General features: G+C 45.4%; 2 protein-coding genes across 2 annotated transcripts in view; both read right to left on the bottom strand.

Moving 5' to 3' along the window:
- Nucleotides 1-4137: 4137 nt before the first annotated feature.
- Nucleotides 4138-10441, bottom strand: c8b (complement component 8, beta polypeptide). The gene is made up of 12 exons (XM_038963773.1): nt 10274-10441; nt 9366-9513; nt 8836-8989; nt 8391-8532; nt 8129-8261; nt 7265-7462; nt 6764-7004; nt 6474-6602; nt 6156-6319; nt 4677-4830; nt 4475-4543; nt 4138-4345 (listed from the first exon to the last, which is right to left on the bottom strand). Exons 1-12 carry the CDS (start codon nt 10354-10356, stop codon nt 4191-4193), a joined length of 1770 nt encoding a protein of 589 aa, XP_038819701.1. The 5' UTR covers nt 10357-10441; the 3' UTR covers nt 4138-4190.
- An 8407-nt stretch (nt 10442-18848) lies between these two features.
- The window catches only part of LOC120020646 (disabled homolog 1-like), a 37682-nt gene continuing 31455 nt past the window's right edge, over nt 18849-25075 (bottom strand). The window contains exons 7-10 of the mRNA XM_038964353.1: nt 23893-23940; nt 22071-22887; nt 21540-21667; nt 18849-18914 (exon numbers count right to left, since the gene is read on the bottom strand). Of these exons, the coding sequence (XP_038820281.1) occupies nt 18849-18914; nt 21540-21667; nt 22071-22887; nt 23893-23940 (1059 nt within the window). The remainder of the gene's footprint in view (nt 18915-21539; nt 21668-22070; nt 22888-23892; nt 23941-25075) is intronic.

Below are 25075 nucleotides of genomic sequence, written 5' to 3'. Positions count from 1 at the left end.
CAGCATGGGCAGCACCATTGACGTTATCTCGATGGTGCTTCTTCACAGTTGGCTGATACTCCAACCGGGTCATCAGGAGGGATCAGCCAATGACGTTAGAAGTCCCAGCCAGTTGACTACATTAAATGTGTTCTCACTAGTTACCACAGCTAAAGATTCAAACTTGTCTATTTCGTAAAAATTAATGAAAACTAAAATGTGCTTTTTTAAAAACATTTAAAACAACGGTCGGACATCTTGGGCGCAGTCACCAGTTCTTATTATACCTGTGGTTTGCATACGTCGTTTCGTGGTTGCCTCCATCTTGCTAGTTACGGTTTTACTTCGACTACTCCACCTGCGTACTATTAATGGGCAGGGGCGCAAGGAGCAATGTCATTACAAGCATGAGCAGCAGGAGGCTTTTGGGCATTCTGCCAGTGTTGCAGGGGAAATGGCTCTGCTTGGCTGCGACTAGTTCTGGGTGGGGGAAAAAAAAGAATTTTTGCACTACCACCAGTGGGGAGAGGAAATGGAAATCTGCGGGCACCACAGTGACCACAACCGCAAGAAACATAAAAAGTAATGTTGTGCGTGCAGCTGCATGCAAGTAACTTGTTGAGAACCAGGGGTTGAATCCAGTTCAGTGAACAGAACCGAAAACATTAAATAACAGGAACGAAAGTGTTCCATACTGTTCCTGAACAGAACCGTTATTTTAAAGGCATTGGGAACCTGTTAATAACGTTATTTTACGTTCCAGGCATGTATTTCTAGTCCCACAAAAAAAAACATAACCAAGAGCCTATGCAAAGCCCTCACTCTGTCACTCAGAAACGTATTCCAGTGTCTGCCTGCAAGCTGGAAATCTTTGCCTGTGTTTAGGGTACCTGCCCCTCCCCCTCCCTGATTCAGGAGATCGGGAGAGAGATTTTGAATTAGCTAGAGAAGAATGGATTAACTTTTTTAATGCTAATTAAGGATCCTAGTTATCACGTTTCACATTGGATTTATTAACTACAAAAAGGTAGGACGTGTTTTTAATTTTGGCGCCGCTCTGCACACACAAGCTTGTTAGCTAGCTAACTCAAGCTTGTTAGCTAAAAGGACATTCAAAGTTCTTCAATTGAAGCCGCTTCTCCTAGGTATAATTCTGTTGACCTAATTCAGATAATGCATGTCATAACAAGATGCACAGAGCTTCAAACCTCCTCCTCAACCCTCTCTTGCTATCTCCCCACCAAGGCCGAGCATTCGCAAAATTTCAGTCGCATCTTGCGCCATAGGCTACACTAATCTGTCCATCACGCATGTAAACAACTAGCTCCGAACTGATTGGTGAAGGAATTTAATGAGATAAATGTAAAAAACTGTTGATTTCACAGGTAAACAACAGGTGTAGACTAACAGTGAAATGCTAACTTACGGGTCCTTCCCAACAATGCAGAGAAAAAGAAATAGAAAAGTAAAACGCGTAAGTAATAATAATAATAATAATAAAGTAATAATAAATACACAATGAGTAATGATAACTTATAGTTTCTATGTACATCACCAACCTCAAGACAAGCGTACAATCTGTTGAGTCGTATGTCTCCAAATGTTTAATGTGGTTTTCATGTGGGTTTGTGTGTGTCTGTGTGTGACGCTGCTTGTCCTTCTGGGCCTTCTTCTCCATCTCCTCGCGCTGCTTGATGTCGTAGATGAGTGTGAAGAGGTCACGCAAGTCAATGATCAGGGGCTCTGCCTGCCAGGGAGGAAGGGAGGGATGTGAAGGAAGAGGAGCACACACCTTCATCATCTTCCAGACGACACACACGTAGTTCACAAACACTTGTGTCGCAATCCCAACTGTGGTGTCCCTCCTTCCCAGAGGAGTAGTCTATGGCCCGGTGGTAGTCGACGGCCTGGGTATCCTTGACGATATAGGAGATCTCATCCACCGAGTGGTGATGCAGCAGAACCTGAACACACAGGCAGGAAGTGACATAAGTTAGAGTTAGGAAGTGATGTAGTAGATCTGAGAAACAGCGAAGAGGAAGTGACAGATCAGGATGAGGAAATGGACCATACAAAATGGAGGGGGCTTGGAGACCCATGTTGGATACTGTAGGGTTAAGGTCCTGATTTTATAGTTTAGTTAGATCTGGGAGTTTTTTCAGACATGTGACCTGTCTAGGAAAATTCCTTGATCTACTGAATTTCATAAATTCTTGAAATAATGTTTTGTTTCTAAATGAGGGAATGAACTGAGAGTTCACGGTAAGTAGGCAGGCAGACTTTGATGACCAGTCTGATGAGACAGGACAAGTGTTCAACGCTGCTACCCATCCCTGGAGTTGGCCGCGGCACTCAGGGGTAAGCAGAGGTCAGGGGTCATCAACAGTCATGATAAGTGGGAACAACAGGATGCATCTGACACGCACAGACACACAAAATAAAAGTTGTTATTGTTTGTGCTGCACACACATACACACACACTGAAGAGAGCCTCAGGAAAGGTGGGTGTAACAGAGTGCTATTATTTGTAGTTACTTATATCTGTCATCAGATGACAGTAAGTGCCACACCTTACTACAGTAACTGTGCTTGGGTTACATTACCAAAAGTATGTGGACACCTGCTCGTCGAACATCTCATTCCAAAATCATGGGCATTAATATGGAGTTGGGTAGCCCCTTTGCTGCTTTAACAGCCTCCACTCTTCTGGGAAGGCTTTCCACGAGATGTTGGAACATTGCTGAGGGGACTTGCCTCCATTCAGCCACAAGAGCATTAGTAAGGTCGGGCACTGATGTTGGGCGATTAAGCCTGGCTCGCAGTCGGCGTTCCAATTCATCCCAAAGGTGTTCGATGGGGTTGAGGTCAGGGCTCTGTGCAGGCCAGTCATGTTCTTCCACACTGATCTCAACAAACCATTTCTGTATGGACCTATCTGAAACAGGAAAGGGCCTTCCCCAAGCTGCTGCTACTAAGTTGGAAGCACAGAATCATCTAGAATGTCATTGTGTACTGTAGCTTTAACATTTCCCTTCACTGGAACTAAGGGGTCTATCCTGAACCATGAAAATCAGCCCCAGACCATAATTTCTCCTCCACCAAACTGTACAGTTGGCACTATGCATTGGGGCAGGTAGCGTTCTTTTGGCATAAGCCAGAACCAGTTTTGTCCGTCGGAACGCCAGATTGTGAAGCATGATTCATCACGCCAGAAAAGGCATTTCCACTCCTCCAGAGTCCAATGGCTGCGAGCTTTACACCACTTCAACAGACACTTGGGATTGTGCATGGTGATCTTAGGCTTGTGTGCGTGCGGCTGTTCGGCCATGACAACCCATTTCATGAAGCTCCCGACGAGCAGTTCTTGTGCTGACGTTTCTTACAGAAACAGTTTGGAACTCGGTAGTGAGTGTTGCAACCGAGGACAGATGATTTTTATGCACTACGCGGTTCAGCACTCGGCGGTCCCATTCTGTGAGCTTGTGTGGCCTACCACTTCGCTGCTGAGCCGTTGTGCTACTAGATGTTTCCACTTCACAATAACAGTAGTCTATGGAGATTGCATGGCTGTGTGCTCAATTTTATACACCTGTCAGCAACGGGTGTGGCTGAAATAGCTGAATCCACTAATTTGAAGTGGTGTCCACATAGTTTTGTGTATAAAGTGTGTGTGTTGAGACTTCGATGAGTGAAGAGCAATAGCAGGGTGGGTGACACAGAGCCTGTCTGATAGGTTCCACGACGGACAGGCCTGGAGTTGCTGGGGCGCGTAGTCTTCCTGTCAGTCAGGAAGTAAGACACGGAGACGGTGATGTGATAACCCCCGGCCAGACAGGTGCTCCGTCTGCCTTGGCTCCTCCTCTCAGAACCAACGCTGCTGATGTCATAAGAAAGACGGGACACAACAAATTTCAACACTACAGCAGGAAGTGGGAGTCAATACCAACGATGTATGTTTAAGAGGTAAAGAATGATACCAATCTGTCTTCTGATCTGATGAGAAAGACGATGGCCAAAATGTTCATGTTTAGAAATAAAAACAAAATCATTCTCTGTTATGCTTGATCACCTCAGTTTTTCTCAATTGGCTTACACACATTTGTGTAACAGATAATTTTGTCATAAGAGAGTCAAGAACGCAAACATATCACAGGCACATTTCCAAGGGTGACATGAATTATCTTTATTTCAATCAAGAGTCCGGGACAATATCAGAAACAATCAGTAGTTTCCATCTGGAGTCCTCTGCAGGCCATGCCTCCGTTGCTAGGTGCAGGGTTGTTACACTGACGGCTCCGTGTCTTAGACCGCTCCGCGCAGGGTGACCACGATCCCCAGCAGCTCCAGCTGCCGTCTATGCCTATATCTATTTGGGACAAAGCTCAAAAGGTTAAACCTCCCCAATAGCATGGAAATGGCAATATTGTGGAAATGATGTTAAAGCTACAGGTGAAGGCTTTATCGTGTAGGTTTGTGTTTTTATTAAGAGAATGACCTGGTCGTTGGGTGATCTCACAACCCAGTCCACTGTAGCCAGATGGACACACACACTCACACCTGGTGCCTGAGGAGGGAGAGGAAGACATCATCCTCATCATCACTATCATTATCATCTTTCATAGTTTCATAAATCTACAAAGTATAGCTGTATCGGGGAGGAAGTCCTTTAAGCAGGGGGCTTGAGGGAGGGTGTTTACCTTTGAGAACAGCCAGTCCGTTGTTGTGGCAGGGGGTACAGCGGCAAGAGCTGCTCTCCTCCAGGTATTCAGCCAGGGCTCTCCTCAGGTTCTTCTTCAGGGAGTTAGCGCTGGAGAAGTCTCTGGCGGTCACCAGCTCATATAGCGGCCGCGTCTGTCACAAAGACAACAACAACAATACTTTAACATCATCACAACCAGCTCAGGGCTGGAGTCTGACAGACTGCTAGAGGACACCTATAGAGGAACCTTTGGGAAATCTGAATGACAGAGAGCGAGAGAGAGAGAGAGAGATAGGAGATGAAGAGAGAGAGAGAAAGAGAGAATGAGATGAAGAGAGAGAGATAGAGAATGAGATGGAGAGAGAAAATGATAGAGAGAGAATGAGAAGTGCATGAAGAGAGAGAGAGAAAATAAGGAGTAAAATAGTGAGTGAGATAAATAAAAAGGACACGTCCCAGCTTGCTAAAGAGAAGTGAAAGAGAAGAGAAAAAAATACTAAAGTGTACCATAGAATACTACAGTACCTTCTATAGAATTCTGTAGTTACTGTATTATTTTGTAGAATACTATACTACACACTGTAGTATACCTCAATCATGTGTAGTACTTAATATATAATTTTGTAGTATACTATACTAAATACTACATTATACTACAGATTGCAAAAACAAAACAATAAATACTACAGTATTGTATGCAAAACACTATAGTACGCAAAAACACATTAGTAAATACTATAGTGATGTCCGCAAAAACACTACAGTAATTACTGTAGTATATACTACAATACAGTATGAAATTTGCATATACCCTGTCCATTTCCCTTCCCCATATCCCAATTTGTGCCACCCGTAAGTGAAAAACCTAAGTATAGATAATATAGTGTGTTCCCTACAGGTTATAAAAAAGAGCAGAAGCTCTGAACTATCCATTTAGACCTCAGTTCTACCTACCTACCTACTTACTTATCTACTTACAGGTTATGGAAAATTATCTCTTTCAGTATTTTGTCAAGTACTTTTCTTTAAGGACAAAACCCCCACAGTTTCGCCAAAGATAATACGAGGAAAAAACTATAGTAAATACTACAGTAATGTCTGCAAAAACCCTACAATAAATACTACTGTACAGTATAAACACTACAGTAAATTCAAACGTTTTTTTTCTCTACAGTATTTACAGTATACTATAGTAAAATGTAAATACTACAGTATACTACAGTCATGTCTGCAACACTGCAGTAAATACTATAGTATTAACTGTAGTGTTTTTGCAGACTTTAGACTAAAGTCCGCAAAAACACTACAGTGAATCCTACAGTAAAGTCTTCAAAAACACTACAGTGAATACTATAGCATTTAACCATAGTATACTATAGTATTTTTTCATGTGGGTGTAGAATGAGAGGGAGTGTATACCAAAGAGACCGAGATAAATAGCGAGAACAGAGAATGGCGAGAGAGACAGTATTCCCACCACGCTGCGGATGAAGTCAGGGTTGTAATGCACGGCTTCTCCCCACAGTCTCATCAGTTGTGGCGTGGGCAGATTCTTGGCAGCCAGCCAGGTGATGGACTCACTGTCACCCCCTCGAACCACCGCGACGAAGTCCTCCACCATGCTGCCTTTCACTGTGTCCTCTAGAGGAGGGAGGAGAGGCGGGGTAGAGAGGAGACGGCGCGGAGAGAAAGGAAGATAGAGACAGTTAAAGAGAAGGAGGAAATGGCTATTTGTTCTACAGTATGAGACAGAAAGAGAGACCCGTGTTGCCGGTGATCTAGATCCACTCCTCACCTCCCATTTCATTGAGCAGACCATCACAACTACCTCCCTCGACCCCCACAGTCACATACACTCCCTTGATGTTGGCCCCCACCTTCAGACCTATCTGCACACAGTTCTTGTAGGCTTCCAGAGAATAACCTAAAATGGGAGTTGAGATATAGGAGAGTATTACAACTGCCATTGTGATATTGTACTTTACTTCAATTGTCCATGGGTAGCTGCTGTGAAGTGAAATGTCACCCTATGGCCCCGTAGTGCACTAGCCTCTTTGCATGGAATAGCAAAGCATCATCAGTCACCTGTCTTCTCCAGCTTCTCCTTGTCCAGGATGACTGTGTACTCGTAGTCTCCTCCCAGGGTAGCCTCTGTGATGTAATGGGTTCCATAGTCTCTGTAGATCTGTCTGTACTCCCCGTAGTTGTAGGACTGGGGCAAGGCACGAAGACGCAGGAAGAACTCCGGGTGCAGCATCAGATCCTCTGACTTCAGGATGTATCGGGCCAGTTGCAGCTCTGCCTTGGCCTGGACAAAGCTGTTTTCCTGTGGAGGGGTGGCGGGCAAAGGGGCGTGTCAGGAGGGCTTGGTTACTGAATGTGTATGACACAAAACGTTGCTTTTGGGGTGAATTGTGCCTTTATGTTGTTCAGAACATTGCAGATAGAAATGTAATAACTAGAGCTGGCTCAGTTCCCTATTCTTCATGACAGATAATCATATCTGTTCTACAAAATACATTTCTAATCGGGAACATTCTGTAACAATGCTCTCTTCTGAACATACCCCTGATAAACAACTCTCACCTTCCTAGAGGCGCGGCGTATTTTCTTCTCTGACTTGGAGTATTTGGAGTCAGCGTAGTTGAAGCCGAACTCGGCCACGCCCGGCACGGCAAAGCCAATGGACACCGTGGTCTTGGAAGTGCGCTCCGTCATGGTGTGATGGACAAACTCAGAGTATGACTCGAAAGACTGCAGCTTGAAGTCGTACGTGCCTTTGGTCTGTGGCAGACAAACAAGAGAAAAGTCATGTTTATATTCACTACAGGTCACAGTCACACACATACTGTAGCAGCAACCCAGTTATAAATAAATGTATCCTTTGTACTCCTCTTAAAACACCTGAAACCATTAAACATATTGCTGAGACAACATGTCTGTATTGTCCAGTTATATTAATCATTAGAAATGTGGTACTGTAGAAGAAGGAAGGGTGCATTTTAAGCATATTTGATCAGGTCCCTTATCACCTCCAGTGTGTACTGCTGCAGGTTATAAGGCTTCCTACCTCCAGTGTGTACTGCTGCAGGTTATAAGGCTTCCTACCTCCAGTGTGTACTGCTGCAGGTTATAAGGCTTCCTACCTCCAGTGTGTACTGCTGCAGGTTATAAGGCTTCCTACCTCCAGTGTGTACTGCTGCAGGTTATAAGGCTTCCTACCTCCAGTGTGTACTGCTGTAGGTTATAAGGCTTCCTACCTCCAGTGTGTACTGCTGCAGGTTATAAGGCTTCCTACCTCCAGTGTGTACTGCTGCAGGTTATAAGGCTTCCTACCTCCAGTGTGTACTGCTGCAGGTTATAAGGCTTCCTACCTCCAGTGTGTACTGCTGCAGGTTATAAGGCTTCCTACCTCCAGTGTGTACTGCTGCAGGTTATAAGGCTTCCTACCTCCAGTGTGTACTGCTGCAGGTTATAAGGCTTCCTGAACCTGACGTCCTGGATGTAGTGAGGCAAGCAACTGCCTGCGTAGTATCTATTGTCAATGACCACTCCCTCTAAGTTACTGTTCAGTATGTTGATTCTACAGGAGAGAGAAAGGGATTCACTTTCACATAATTCCTGCACTGATGTCAATGGAGTTTGTGTACAAAATTGAGTTTGTGTACGCTGAGCTCAAGTTTTTACTCGGCCCACAGTGAACATGCCTCACCCTTTGGCCAGGTTCTCGATGCCATAATACTCCTGTGCCTCCTGCTTGCAGGCCTTGTTCACCTTCTGACAGCCCTTCTCATCTGACCAGTCCCCACAGTCATCATCCCCATTACAGCGCAGGTCTATAGGCACACAGCGCCCTGGGAAGACACACAGGTCACATCTCAAATCACACCACATTCCCTATGTGGTCCTCTAGTTTTGTTCAGAGCCCTATACTGGCAGTGCACTATGTGGAGTAAAACTTTTCATTTGATATGCAGCACTTTTTTAATTAGATTTTTTACATCCACACAGACATCTAGAAGACATGCATGGGACTAAGCAGTGTAGAAATAGCAGGCATATAGTTCTGAGATCAGAGGAGAGAATACCAGTGGTTAGGATTATTCAAATCAGGCTTAACGTTAGGGTTAAGTTGGTGGATTGTGTGGAAAGAATACCTGTGTAAGTGCAGAGGAAGCCTTCACACAGAGGTGTTTCTTCAAGTGTACAGTCGTAGCGAGATGGAGGGCTACAGGGCTCCACCTCTTTGCCCTGGACATGACAGGGCTCCCCGCCAAACTGAGATGGCTGGACAAGCTTAGCATAACGATACTGGGGGAAGGGCGATGGAGAGGGGGAGAGAGGGGAGGGAGAGAGAGAATAAAAGACAATTGAAAACAATTCGAAATCTACAGTACAACACATCTTTACCTAAGTGCCCACTTACTGTAAAGCTATTAGTCACAGAAAGGCTGCATTACCCAGTCTGTGCACAGAATGTGAAATACATCCCATGTCCGTTATGATATCAGAACTGTCTTTTCACTCTCTTGTCAAAGGTAGCTACTCCCCTTGTCTTTATCCATGTCAAGTGGATTACAAACAGCAACCTGTGCCACTTACGCTATACTCTCCACTAACAGGTTTTATCTACCATCCTCCTCCTCATAATCATCATCCATTTCTTCCTCCTCCTGCTAATATTCACCCTCTTCTTCCTGCAGACATCGCAGCGCGTCCAGGAGGACCACTCTGATTGTACACATTCCACCGGCTGCACGGCGACCTGAGTCCCCACAGACCGAGCCTCACGGACGCCGCTGGGCTCCTCGCCACTGCCGGCTATGGCAACATCACTGAAACATAGATCACCATAACTCACAGCTCACCGCACTGCATCAGACTCTTATATTAGTCAAGCAGGGTTAGATGGGAGGAATCATCTGTGTGTTGATGTGATAGAAAATCATTATGGTTTCAAAAAGGTGGACTTCTTTGAAGAAATATGCACACGCACACGCACACGCACACGCACACACACACACACACACACACACACACACACACACACACACACACACACACTCTCCTTGTGGGGACAAACATTTCAGCCACATTCAAAATCATATTTCCCCTAACCGTAAACCTAAACCTAACCCGAACCTTAACCCGAAAACCTAACCTTAATCTTAAACCGAACCCTAGCTCCTAACCACAACCCTAAAACTAACCCTAGCTCCTAACCCTAATTCTAACTTTAACCCTAAACCCCCTAGAAATAGCATTTGACCTTGTGGGGACTAACAAAATGTCCCCAGTTGGTCATATTTTTGTTAGTTTACTATTCTTTACTATTCTTCTCTGCACGCACACACACCATTTTCTATTCTCAATGGACTTTTGCATTGATTTAAACAGACAACAATTTAAATCCAGAATTATGTTCCCTCCCGTTGTACAAGGCCTCCATCTAAAACCGTAACGTCAGTGTACTGCAATGAACCTCACATTAAGTCATACAATGTCTGGCTACTGTATAGAGTATTGACACTTGTAGAGGACAGCCATTTCCCTTGAATCTCTATCTTCCACACACAGACTGAATTAAGGTCTTACCAGAGTAGGAGCAAGCACAATGCAGCACAGAGGAGGCAGTAGCCTAGGCCAACTGTAGGCTTCAACATGGACACAGAGAGCATGGTAGTTGTGGTGGATCTGAAAAATCTCCAATAAGACGGATGCACAGACCTGACGAGACAACAGTGTGTTCAGCTGTGTGTGTGTGTGTGTGTGTGTGTGTGTGTGTGTGTGTGTGTGTGTGTGTGTGTGTGTGTGTGTGTGTGTGTGTGTGACCGTGTGTGTGTGTGTGTGTGTGTGTGTGTGTGTGTGTGTGTGTGTGTGTGTGTGTGTGTGTGTGTGTGTGTGTGTGTGTGTGTGTGTGTGTGTGTGACCGTTCGTGCGTGTGTGTGTGTGTGTGTTCAGGTATCTCTGTCTGTGTGTAAACACACACTGATCAATACAAGCGGGGGCATGGACTCAATGTTAGGTTTAGACCGTGAGTCTGTTACGGGAATCTCCACTTTCATAAGTCAGGTATTAGGAAACACAAAGCACACAGATCATGTTTGGTGTACTGTATGTTATCTTTGTTTGGAGATCTCCTAGACTGTTTGTTTACCTTCATTGACCTTCATCAAATTACCCTTGACAGAAACATCAGATCCACTCCACACAATATGGAATGATTGCTTATAAATGTAAAAACAAAAAGCTATTTGAAATGCAGATTGAGGTCAACTTCAGTTAAAATGCTTCATGTAGGTTTGTGTTGATGGATATATGCCATTAACAACACAAAATTACAGAGTCATGTACGGTTGGCAGAAACATGGTAGAAAACCTTTTAAAATGGAGGAGGTACTATCTCAACAGCACTAAGAATGACCTCGTTTCCATTCTCCATTTCAAAAAGCTTTCTTCTGCATGTGCTGACTGGACAGGGCCCAAGTAATAGCAAGAACACAGCCCCCTCTGTTGGATCCATTGAGTTGGAACAAAATACATGCAGGACTTATTTCAGGGTTGCTGAAATGACCAGGTGTTTTCTTAGAAAGTACACCGTGAAATGGTAATTCGACAGTAATATCCTATGAATGACCTTTTTTGTTGCGGTACCATTGTTACAAATGGCTGATGCAACATACAAAGTTCAGGAGAAAACTGTGAATCACATGATATTTTATTTGTGACTGAACAGTGGGCATGAGTAGTACAGTAAATGGGAAGAAATATACGTACAAAAGTCCTTTTTCTCTTTTCAAGACCGTTTGGATTCATAAATAAAATTGACCATTTCGCTTAGCTTTTTCTTATACGAGCAGGGTTACAGTTATTATCATCATAGTCTAGAAGTAAATAGTAATAATATTTATATTATTTCATAGTCGTATAAAGTCTCCACGTTTTGGCCATTTGTAACTCTGTGAAGCAGACAGACCTAGAATATGCCCCAAACCTTCAGTTGCATCAATGAATTGTGTTACTGTAATACAATGACAGGACGATGTAACAGTGACAGGGCAACAGAACCTGTACAACTGATAGTAATAAGGCATAGTAATGCACTCTGGAGTCTGCAGCTGGCTGGGCCATCTCAACTAGCTTATTGGTTTTGGTTCCTAGAAACCACCTAGATATGTCTAGCAGACCTGGGTTCAAATACTATTTGAAATCATTTCAAATTGTTTAGCTGTGCGTGATTGAGCATGCCTGTTGCAATGGGACCAATAGAAAATTCCCAAAATGCAAACCCCGCCCACCTGGCACTAGAGGCAGGCTAAAGCAAATGCTCAAAGTATTTAAATAGTATTTGAACCCAGGTCTGGAAGCAGTAGAGTAGATCAACATTGAGTTTGAAAGCAAACATTGAAGTGTGAGTAGTACACCTGTCTGGAAGTCTAAAACAGCTAAGAAACAAGGTTATGCAGGAGATCCTCCCTCCTCCCTTCCTCCCCTCCCTTCCTCCCCTCCCTTCCCTCCCTTCCTTCCCTTCCCCCAGGTAAAAGTGACAGTGACTTTATTAAGAAATTAGCCTGTGGATATTTTGTTGTTGTGTGACTTCATTTTCAAAAGAGTGAGTTACGTCACACGTAGGTAACAGGCATCATCGCTTTGATTCAATGGCTAAGTAACACAGATGCACAGTTCATATGTCACAGACCGACCAAACCCAACAGAGAAACAGAAAGAAAAAAAAGAACAAAAAAAGAAACTGCCAACAAAAGCAAAGCAAACGTCCAGATGATCCAGACAGAGGTGCTGGTAGAGCATTGCTTTAGAGTTGAGAGCCACAGGTAGGCAGTGTCAGAGAGGCAGATGACAGACCTATCTTATGGCACAGAGATTCAGGTGTACAGTAGGGGCCTTGAGGAAATCTTATTTACAAAATAGAAGTTTGGCAAACAGGATTTTTATTTCGGCCGATGCCTCAATAATTTTTTTGTTACCCTAAAAACTCTCATAAGCATCAACTCAGTAGTCGCAGCTTACAAATGACAAATGATATTTTTTATCTTTTCGCTTTGAAAAGGAAGCTACGGAGCTACGGAGAACAGTTGTCTCGCAGTCGCTGCTGCGTTTCGCTGGATCCACAATACAAAGTCTGTTCATGCAAATGGAACAAGTCAGTTCTTTGAAAACATTTGGGAAATCCATCTGTTCTGCACAATGAGTCTTTGCAGGGTACAACCCCAAAGGACACCATTCCTCATCAAAATACCTAAAAAAAGCATCAGAATCCATAGAACCCATTAGAATCCTCTTTCTGAACTTGCAGTGTGATTGGTTCTTCCAGGTCACATGATAGATTGGACGTCTCCACCCACTGACCTGTGGCAGAATGTTGTTATGGCAACGACCTGCTGCTACAGTTTCAAAGGTCACTTCCTGGGAGAAAAAACCTTCCAATTGGCAAAGGGAAAAAAAGACAAGGTTTGTCCATTGTGAGGAGTGTGTTGTGTTGTCCGTCTCAGGAGAGAAGCCAGTCCTATGGTACTGCTACTTTAGGCTGCCAATATTAACAGTCCGCAGAACAATACAGTGATCAGTGTAATCCAGCTATGTGGAGAGACACAGGAGTCTAGAGTCTCTCCTCCTCTCCCTCTCAGTCCGCTGTCCTCCTCCTCCTCTCTTCTCATCTCCTCTTGTTGGTCATATCTCTGGGCATAGAGAGGGTTCTTCTCCTGGAGAGGGAGGGAGCAGCATTAGAACACATACACTTGTGTGAAATATGTGCAATTATGAGCCTATGGACAGCAGGTGGCAGTATTGCTCCTTACTTTGATCATACTGAATCAATGCAGCAATGTTCCATTTTACAACGTACTACAGAGCCATAATAAAATAAACCTTAAACGAAAACCACGGCTCTTCCATAATTGGCTGAGGACCATTTAGCTGCAAGGACACAGGGAGAGAGACTAAAAGACAAACAAGAGATCTGTGCCTCTGAAAAGACACCAGACAGACAGACAATAAGAGCTGAGCGGTAGAGTGTTGTTAGACCAATCAATAAAACAGAGATGTTTTAAGCAGCCTTGAGGGGATACAAAAGGTTAGAGAATAGAACAGAGTGAGAGAGGGAGAGGGGTGGGATGAGGAAATGAGAGGGAAGGGGAGGAGAGAACAGGGTGATAGAGGAGAGTGGTAGGAGAGTTGAGAAGAGACCCACCCAGAGCCCAGTGTTCTCTAGCTGTCTTCCTGTGGACAGATCTGGGCCTGTGGACAGTCAGCTGGAGCATCACTGGAAGGATGGGGAGACAGAGCCCTGGTGCATGAGCCCTAGGTGGAAAGAGGGAGAGACAGAGAAAGAGAGAGAGTGTGGGAGAGTGGTTAATATCAGTATTCACCCATTAACACAAGTGCTGAGGCAGTAATTTTGACTGCATATGAATGTAACGTTTATATATCTCTGCCATGCCCCCTTCCGTCCTTGACTTTTCCTAAATACGTTTATTTAACACATGTACGTTGTGAGAATTTCGATATCACTAACAGAATATGTGTTATAAGAGGACATCATTTTTTTCTCTGGAGCACCAGAAAGTGACTTTTTCAAATCCTCCTACAGAGTCACATGCAGGTAAAATGTTCTGATTTCTATATTGTATCTGAGGTTTCCAAAACACTTACCTTTGACAAATGACTCTCAAAATTGACGAGATTAGCTCTATTTCAAAATATCCTTTTTTGTATCACTTTTTCCACATGTAAGCACGTGGTAGCAGATAGCCTACAGTAACATAAAGTCATGAACATGCTATTGTGTTCTTTGAAATACATATTTTCGAATTATAACGTTAGCCAAGACCTTTATAAATACAACCAAAGGACCTTTTCCCTCTTTGCATATATCACGTCTGTTACGTTCCCCAGTTTCTGTGTTCTGTTTTGTATTTGAGTGTGTGTTTCAGGAGATGGCTTCCTGAAGTACTCCCCAACCAGCTGATTGGTCAACCCCAGGCTAATTGGTGATTGGAGCTGACCCCGCCCCCTCGTCAAGAAGCAGCTGACTCTAATCACCATTGCCACCTGAAGATAAAAGCCAGTGTTCTGCCCAAGAGAGAGAGGAGAGATGAGAGTAGAGATTTGGAGATAAAAGATAGAATTGAATATTTTGGAGAGATCAAGAGAAATTAGAGATTGAGGGAGGGGAGAGGGGAGAGATGAGAGTAGAGATTTGGAGATAAAAGATAGAATTGAATATTTTGGAGAGATCAAGAGAAATTAGAGATTGAGGGAGGGGAGAGGAGAGAGATGAGATAAGGAGTAGAGATTTGGAGATTGAGAGAGAGAAAATTTAGATTGTGATATAGTGTGGGTTGTGTATCAGAAAGTGTGGCATGTACTGTTGTTGTTGGTAGCAGTTTTTCTATGTCCTGTGTTTGTGAGTGTTTGTGAAATCAGTAATATTTACTCTGTTTCATTTGTTCCCAGGGGGGAAGGAGAAGGCACCTAGGGAGTGCTTAGGCAAGAGGCCCGAGGGCATACATATACCCGTAGTATATTTACTGTCTAGGCACACTAGGTAAGACCTGGGCGGACCACCCCCTGTATTTTGGTTAGGGCACCAGACGGTGCTAAGTTAGGTAAGTTAAGTGGGTAGGCAGGTTAGATAGGAGAGGGGGAACTTTGATATTTACTTTCTTTGCTTTGGTTCCGTCCAGCCCCTTTTCCCCATATTACCGTGTAAGAAAATAAATCCAAGTAAACGGTAAAATCTGCTTTTGTGTCATCCTTGCTCGCACCTACAGTCCATACCTCTTGCACTTCAGAGAGTTGAGTTATAGCAGGGAGTTGCGTTCCCTCTTCGCAGAGGCGTGCGTAACATAATGGGGGCTCATCCGGGATTCCATTAAACCCACCGGACCCTGCTGCACTGAGCTCTCTGTGGTTAGTGATTGAGGTGTGATGGTAGGTTGTGAGTTTGGATGACTTGTGAAGTTTGTGTGTTCAGTATATTGTTGTGTACAAGATGGCTGCCTCAGCCATCTCCAAGTTCATTGAAGCGCCCTCTATTGATTGTTTGTTGAGGTTTCGAAAAGTAGACCTTTTAGCTATAGCTGACCATTATGGATTTGTTATCCCTGAGAAAGTCCTAAAGGCTGAGCTTTTGGTGCTAGTCAGGGAGGGATTAGTAAGAGAAAGAATTCTCTCATTGAAAGGAGAGGAGACGGGTAGACTTTCCGATGCCAAGTCGGAGGACAGGGCAGAGGAAGGGGTTGCTCGTACCCCCTTTGCATTGCCTCGCTATGATCCTTTATCTTCTGCTTCAGGTCGTTCAGACGGGACCGCTAGGCTAAAGGTGAGGCTGGCCCGGTTAGAAATGGAGCAAAAAGATAAAGGGAGAAAAATGCATTTTGATCTTGAAATTAAGAAAATAGAAGCCGACAAGGAGGTGAGGATCCGACAACTGGAGCTGGATGCTGGCTCCGGTACGACTCCAAAAGCTGCTCAGCATCAAGCCCACTTTGATGTAAGTACAAATATAGCTTTAGTCCCTCCATTCCGAGAGTCGGAAGTTGATTCCTATTTCTCTGCGTTTGAGCGTGTGGCCGCTGCGCTACATTGGCCACTCGAGGTTTGGCCTCTCCTGTTACAATGTAAATTGTCTGGGAAAGCCCAGGAAGTAGTAGCTGCTCTCTCCCTGGAAGACAGTTTACACTATGATACAGTTAAAACTACTGTGTTGCGGGCTTATGAGTTGGTGCCTGAAGCTTATAGACAGCGCTTCAGGAACCACAAGAAACCCTCTCAGCGTACTTTTGTTGAGTTTGCTAGGGACAAAGAGTCTCTGTTTCATCGATGGTGTTCAGCCAGCAAAGCTAACACCTTTGCTGATATTCGGGAGTTGATGCTGTTGGAGGATTTTAAAAGCAACCTCCCTGATAGAATTGTAGTTCATTTAAATGAACAGAAAGTGGTGACATTGGCCCAGGCAGCAGTGTTGGCAGATGAGTATGCTTTGACACACAAGACTGTCTTTGGTGCACCTCGTTTTGAAGGTAGACTGACTACGTCATCAGTGCCTCATTCAGGTCGCTTTTCCTCTGACAAGCCTTTTCATGAGATCCGTGAATGTTTTTACTGTCACCAAAAGGGTCACGTGATTGCGGACTGCCCAGTTTTGAAAAATAAACCGAAACAGTCCCAGTCACCATCCCCAAAAAGGAAAAGTTTGGGTTTAGTCAAGTCTTTGGCTCGTCCGTTGGTCCGAGGTATTGATTCAGCATTTGAGAAACCGGATCCTGTTTATGCTCCGTTTATCTCTACCGGTTGTGTTTCCTTAACTGGAGAACAAGCTGATCAAAAGCCAATTAAAATCTTACGAGACACCGGGGCGGCGCAGTCAGTTATCATTACTGATGCTTTACCCTGGTCTCCTGAAACGTATTGTGGCTCACATGTTATATTACAGGGGATAGAGACAAAAACAGTACCTGTACCATTACACTGGGTCCACTTAGTGTCAGACTTGGTATCAGGACGTTTCCGTGTTGGTGTAGTGTCTACACTGCCAGTAAAAGGAGTCACATTGCTATTAGGGAATGATATTGCTGGTGGTAACGTTACTCCTGTGTTAGAGGTAGTAGACAACCCAGAAATCAAAATTGCAGATGAGAAATTGGTTCAAGCATTTCCACATGTTTTTCCTGCTTGTGTCTTAACGAGGGCACAATCTCGCAAGCTTGGAGATGTGGTGGATTTGGCTAGTTCCATTTTTGAGAATGTTGAAGTAGAAGACAATGCACCGAGTATTCCTTCTGCAAGTCCGACAGTTTTTACTCCTGTAAAAACTAAGGAAGGGGACTGCGAAATCGCACCCCAATTACATGACATTCTTTTGTCTGTCACCCCTGAGAAGGTGATTGAATGTCAAAAAGGAGACACCAGTCTTCGCAAGTGTTTTGCTTCGGTAATTTCCATTGAGGAAGCTAAAACTAGAGAGACTGCCTACTTTATGGAAGCAGGAGTTTTGATGCGTAAATGGGCAGCTCATGACACTGTTAATGACTGGAGTGAAGTGTGTCAAGTGGTTGTTCCTACACCGTTCCGACAGCAGGTGCTGTCACTCGCCCATGACCAGGCGTGGTCTGGACATTTGGGGATCACAAAGACTTATAACCGGGTCCTTCGTCATTTTTTTTGGCCAGGTTTGAAGTCTGACGTGGTCCAATTTTGTAAAACATGTCACGTATGTCAACTCACTGGGAAAGCGAATCAAACAGTTCCTAGAGCACCGCTCTACCCGATTCCTGTGGTGGGGGAACCGTTTGAAAGAGTGATAGTTGATTGTGTAGGTCCGTTGCCGAAAACCAGGTCAGGTAACCAGTTCCTACTAACAATAATGTGCAGTGCTACTCGATACCCAGAGGCTATTCCTCTCCGTACTATTACGGCTAAGACTGTGGTGAAGGCACTGGTGAAGTTCTTCTCTACGTTTGGACTCCCTAAAGTAATCCAAACAGATCAGGGATCCAACTTTATGTCCAAAATGTTTTCAAATGTGTTAAAGACATTGTGTATTTCCCATCAGGTCTCAAGTCCGTATCATCCAGAGAGTCAAGGGGCTCTCGAACGCTGGCATCAGACGCTGAAGGCAATGCTACGCAAGTATTGTATGGATACCAGTACCGATTGGGATGAGGGGGTGCCCTTTGTCCTATTTGCTATTAGGGAAACGATACAAGAGTCCTTAGGGTTTAGCCCTGCTGACCTTGTGTTTGGACATACCCCAAGGGGTCCGCTGAAAGTGTTGAAGGAGCATATCTTATCTCCTACACCCAGTAGCGCCCCTAAAAATGTGTTGGATTATGTCAGTAAGATGCGGGAGAGACTGCACGCCGCATGTGCGTTGGCCCAAAAGTCTCTTTCCTCTTCGCAAAAACGCATGAAGGTGCATTATGACAAAAAGGCTGTTGGCCGTTCTTTTGCACCAGGGGATCAAGTTTTAGTTTTGTTGCCAATTCCTGGCTCATCTCTGTCAGCACGTTTTTCTGGACCATATCTGGTGGAAAAGAAACTCAGTGACACAAACTATGTGATAAAGACCCCAGATCGAAGGCGTTCTTCCCGTGTGTGTCATGTTAACATGCTAAAAGAATATTATGTACGTGACTCTCCAGACAGCTCCTCAAGTAAGCCGGTCCAGCCCGCCGTCTCCAGTGTGGCTGCGGTGGTGCTGAAGCCTGGCTGGGACCTAGAGGATGATAAGGAGGATGGTTTGGAGTTACGCCATACGTTACAGCAGTGTGAACGCCTATGTAATTCAGAGATGCTGAAGAAGTTACCCTCTCAAATGGAACATTTGGATAATGATCAAACTAAGGACCTTATCCTATTGATAAACAGTTTTCTCAGTGTGTTTCAGGACGTTCCGAGTCGCACATCCATCTTGGAACATGACGTGGATGTAGGGAACGCTGCTCCTATACGTCAGCATCCGTACCGGGTTAATGCAAAGAAAAGGGAGGTAATGAAAAGTGAGGTAGCTTATTTATTACAGAATGACATGGCAAAACCCAGTAACAGCTCCTGGAGTTCCCCATGTATTCTTGTTCCTAAGCCTGACGGTACGTCCCGCTTATGCACGGACTATCGTCGAGTAAATGCAGTTACAAAGTCTGATTCTTTTCCTCTACCTCGATTAGATGACTGCATTGATAGAATTGGCTCTGCTGCTTACGTTAGTAAGTTAGATTTGTTAAAAGGTTATTGGCAGGTGCCTCTGACCTCTAGAGCTTCTGACATATCGGCTTTTGTTACGCCTGATAACTTTGTACAATACACTGTGATGCCCTTTGGCATGTGTAATGCACCTGCTACATTTCAGCGTCTAGTTAACATTGTGTTTGCAGATGTGCCAAATTGTACTGCATACCTTGATGATGTGGTGATACATTCGTCTACTTGGTCTGATCATCTCTCCACTTTGAAAAGTGTGTTTCAGCGGTTGGAGAATGCTTCTTTAACCCTCAATTTGGCCAAGTGTGAGTTTGGGAAGGCTACGGTGACTTACTTAGGGAAACAAGTGGGACAAGGTCAAGTGCGCCCAGTATCTGGCAAGGTGGAGGCAATTGTTGCTTTTCCTGCTCCCACGACTCGACGCCAGTTGCGCAGATTCCTAGGGATGGTAGGGTACTATCGTACATTCTGTAAGAATTTCTCGACGGTAGTAGCTCCCCTTTCATCTCTGCTTAGTCCCAAGGTACCATTTAGGTGGTCCAAGGACTGTAACCATGCTTTTGAGTCCGCTAAAGCGCTACTTTGTAGTGCCCCAGTGCTTGCCGCCCCCAACTTTGACAAACCTTTTAAGCTGGAGGTTGACGCTAGTATAGTGGGGGTGGGTGCGGTTCTCTTACAGGAAGATGAAGACGGAGTGGATCGGCCCGTCAGTTTCTTCTCCCGTAAGTTCAACTCGTGTCAGTCAAGGTACTCCACAATTGAACAAGAGACGCTAGCTTTATTGCTAGCCTTACAGTTCTTTGAGGTATATGTGGGATCCAGTGCCTTGCCTGTAATGGTCTTCACGGACCATAATCCTTTAGTGTTCTTAAAGCAAATGTACAATCAGAACCGCCGCCTTATGCGGTGGGCTCTGATTGTACAAGGATATAATGTACAGATAGCCTATATGAAGGGCTCAGCGAATGTGGTTGCTGACGCTCTATCACGGGTTTACTAACTGGGGAAGCGTTGGTTTTTGTTATTACAAACTGTATGTTTGCAATTTTTGTGGTGGGCGTGTTACGTTCCCCAGTTTCTGTGTTCTGTTTTGTATTTGAGTGTGTGTTTCAGGAGATGGCTTCCTGAAGTACTCCCCAACCAGCTGATTGGTCAACCCCAGGCTAATTGGTGATTGGAGCTGACCCCGCCCCCTCGTCAAGAAGCAGCTGACTCTAATCACCATTGCCACCTGAAGATAAAAGCCAGTGTTCTGCCCAAGAGAGAGAGGAGAGATGAGAGTAGAGATTTGGAGATAAAAGATAGAATTGAATATTTTGGAGAGATCAAGAGAAATTAGAGATTGAGGGAGGGGAGAGGGGAGAGATGAGAGTAGAGATTTGGAGATAAAAGATAGAATTGAATATTTTGGAGAGATCAAGAGAAATTAGAGATTGAGGGAGGGGAGAGGAGAGAGATGAGATAAGGAGTAGAGATTTGGAGATTGAGAGAGAGAAAATTTAGATTGTGATATAGTGTGGGTTGTGTATCAGAAAGTGTGGCATGTACTGTTGTTGTTGGTAGCAGTTTTTCTATGTCCTGTGTTTGTGAGTGTTTGTGAAATCAGTAATATTTACTCTGTTTCATTTGTTCCCAGGGGGGAAGGAGAAGGCACCTAGGGAGTGCTTAGGCAAGAGGCCCGAGGGCATACATATACCCGTAGTATATTTACTGTCTAGGCACACTAGGTAAGACCTGGGCGGACCACCCCCTGTATTTTGGTTAGGGCACCAGACGGTGCTAAGTTAGGTAAGTTAAGTGGGTAGGCAGGTTAGATAGGAGAGGGGGAACTTTGATATTTACTTTCTTTGCTTTGGTTCCGTCCAGCCCCTTTTCCCCATATTACCGTGTAAGAAAATAAATCCAAGTAAACGGTAAAATCTGCTTTTGTGTCATCCTTGCTCGCACCTACAGTCCATACCTCTTGCACTTCAGAGAGTTGAGTTATAGCAGGGAGTTGCGTTCCCTCTTCGCAGAGGCGTGCGTAACACGTCTTTATTAGACTGTTGCAGTCAAAATGGCAGGTAAAGTGATAAAACAACTATATACCAACCGTTTGATAGCTCATTATATCATTATGACCAGATCAGCTGAGACTCACCGAGTCATCCTCCCTGGTGCTGGGGTGTGTGGCCTCTATTTCGATGGGGGAGTGGTCTGTGGGGGGATCACTAGTCTGGGACGGGGCGGAGTCTGAGGACGAGCCAGGTTGGGGGGCTGGGGTGGACGCTGCAGAGACAGAGTTGGTTGTTAGGTGTACTGTACTCCCTTTTCACTTTAACCGTGTCTTAAAGCATTGCACATTATCCAGGTGGGTAGAGTTAGGGTTTGGTTAAAGGGAAACTTGACAAAAAAACTATATTTTGGTATTTTTTTCATCAGTCCACTTTTGATACAGTCCCAAAATGTTTTGCATGTCAGCGGTCAAGTTTTCAAGATATTGGACTTTCATGAAGCAAAGTGCCACTGACCATATTATCATGACATGCAAAATGATGCATTTTGTATCATCATGATGGTGGCCAGTGGATTTTCCCTTTAAGGTTTGGGTTGGGTAACTTATTTGTTCTGTATGAGTATGTGCATCTATCTAGTGTGAATGTAGGAAAAACTGGCTATAGGTAGAATTTACCTGAGTCAGTGGAGGGCGAGGTGGACGTGCCTGGACTCAAGGTCATCCGAGAGAGGTCAAGGTCACTACAGCTGCCTTCCTCTTCCTGGGTTGCGGCAGAGGATGATCCCAGGCCCAGCTGGCTACAGACCAGGGTGTCAGGGGGCACGTTCACTAGACCGGGCGTCTCACACCTCGCCATCATGACAAGGCCAACGGGCGTCTCACACCTGCTCACGGCACCAAGACCCATTGAAGTAGGGCTCATCGGCCTGGGTGTGCCACACCTGCTGCCCACCATGACAAGGCCCAGCGAAGAGGGGCCTTCGCCTGCGTCAGAGTCCCCACCGATGCTATGCTGCTGCTGGATCAGAACGGGGTCTATCGTCTGATGCTGGGGGCTGGCGATGGCCGAGGAGGGGGTGGAGGAGAGGTCACCGTAGGGCCCCTGGGGGCTGGGGCATACGGTGGTGATGGGCACCATCATGGGGATGTGGTGGCCCCCCACGCCCACGGCCTGGGCGGGCATGTAGGCAGCCATGGCCGCCCACTGCTGCTGGGTGGCAGGGAAGATGTTGGCCTGGCTCCAGATGACGGGCTGGCCCCCAGGGAGGACCTGGGTCACCTGGAGGGGCCCTTGCACCCCGAAGGCCAGGGTCTGGGCCTGGCCAGCGAAGGGTCCCTGCTGGGCCCACTGGGCTGCCTGGACTGGCCCCATGGTCATGTACCCTGAGGGGACAGAGGTGGGGCTGAAGGGGCCGGTGAACATCTCTGGGGGATGCTGGGGCTGGCGGTGGCTCCTGCTGGTGTCCAGAGTGTTGGCCGGGGACGGGGGAATCTGGGGGGACATCATTCACATACATGTCTGAACCAGGCACCTAACCTTTCACTGGGGTCATTGTGATTATTCATTTATTGGCTTTTTCTATTTGGGGGTCAATTGAACCATCTGTTCACATAGAAATCAGAGTATAAAATGTCTTCCAATGTCTTACTGGTCTTTAACGTTGTCTTGACTGTGAGTTTCTCTATTATCCACACACTAGTTTGGCTGCATAACAACGCATTAAAATGTTGACACATGGACCTCCCGAGTGGCGCAGCGGTCTGTAGACGTTACTACAGACCCGGGTTGATTCCCGGGCTGGGCAACAAACGGCCGTGGCTGGGAGTCCCATAGGGCGGCGGATGTTTGGTCCAGCTTAGGGGAGGGTTTTGGCTGTGGGGCTTTACGTGGCCCACCGCACTCTTGGGACCTCTTTGTGGCAGACCGGGTGCCTGCACTCTTGGGCCCCCGGTCGCCAGTTTAACGTTGTTTCCTCCGACACATTGGTGCGGCTGGCTTCCGGGTTAAGCTGGCAGGTGTTAAGGAGCGCGGTTGGGCGGGTCATGTTTCGGAGGACGACTCAACCTTCGCATGACTCATGACGCATGACTCAACCTTCGCCTCTCCCAAGCCCGTTGGGGAGTTGCAGCGATGTTGACGCATGACTCAACCTTCGCCTCTCCCAAGCCCGTTGGGGAGTTGCAGCGATGTTGACGCATGACTCAACCTTCGCCTCTCCCAAGCCCGTTGGGGAGTTGCAGCGATGTTGACGCATGACTCAACCTTCGCCTCTCCCAAGCCCGTTGGGGAGTTGCAGCGATGTTGACGCATGACTCAACCTTCGCCTCTCCCAAGCCCATTGGGGAGTTGCAGCGATGTTGACGCATGACTCAACCTTCGCCTCTCCCAAGCCCATTGGGGGGTTGCAGCGATGTTGACGCATAATATTTCAGCACCATCATTGCAGACATGGTTAAACGGTCAAAGTCTAAGCAATAGGGAAGGACAGTTACTCACCGAGGGTGGAGTGGACATATCTCCGAACAGATCAAAGTGGTTGATGTTCTGTGGTGGGGCAGAGGAACAGGGACAGAGAGGGAGAACAGTGACATTTCACGACAAAACAAAGGCAGACTTTCTAAGTCATAACACATTCTATTACTCTAATAGGGTGTGTGCGTGTGCGTGTGTGTGTGTGTGCATGCGTGATTGCGTGTGAAGAGAATTGTACTGAAGATGCCAAGAAACAACTAGCTCTCCTCTCGTTTCATTATCAGAAAATGGATCTAAAATGAATCTCTCACGGTGCTCTATAAGTGGCTATTCAGTCCAATCAAAAGAAAACTGATTAGATATTATTATGTCCGTCTCTGCCTATCAAATCAGCCCCAGTAGTCCCAACCATTGTGATTCCTCTCAAACACAAGATACTATTATATGATTAGGTAGGATTTGGACTGTATACAATATACAGGTAACTGCCAAAATAAAGGAAACACCAACATAAAATGTTTTAGGGCATTGGTCAATACCACAAGCTGCCAGAACAACTGCAATACTCCTTGGCATAGATTCTACAAGTGTCTGGAACTCTACTGGAGGGATGCAACACCATTCTTCCGCATGAAATTCCAGCATTTGGTGTTTTGTTGATGGTGGTGAAAAGTGCTGTCCTAGGCACCGCTCCAGAATCTCAGATAAGTATTCAATTGGGTTGAGATCTGGGGACTGACACAGACACGCACACACACACACTTTACACCCCCTATGCTCCTTTGAGACCCCTCTTTCAAAGTCACTGAGATCTCTTCTTCTAACCATGGTAGCCAAAAGAATGGGCAACTGGGACATTTTAATACATGATCCCTTGCACGATGGGATGTGAATTGCTGAATTATCTCACCTGCTTTCAATATACTTTGTATCCCTCATTTACTCAAGTGTTTCCTTTATTTTGGCAGTTACCTGTACATTCACCACTGTTTCTTGAACCCAATGAATATATATACTTCCATATATTTACCCACCGAGACAATATAACTACCTGACCCATATTGCAGACGTGACCGTTCCTACCGCTACTCTCATATCTCACCCCCCCCCCGGCCATATAAGTTCAGCGCTCTAACAGTACAATTACATTTCAGAGGAAGTAGGAAGGAAGGACATAGGTTCTACAACTAGACTATGAAATGGGTAA

This window comes from Salvelinus namaycush, chromosome 25, assembly GCF_016432855.1.
Source record: "Salvelinus namaycush isolate Seneca chromosome 25, SaNama_1.0, whole genome shotgun sequence".
Classification (NCBI taxonomy): domain Eukaryota; kingdom Metazoa; phylum Chordata; class Actinopteri; order Salmoniformes; family Salmonidae; genus Salvelinus; species Salvelinus namaycush.
The sequence above is the reverse complement of the archived record's forward strand: the minus strand, read 5'-3'. Positions and strand labels throughout refer to the sequence as shown.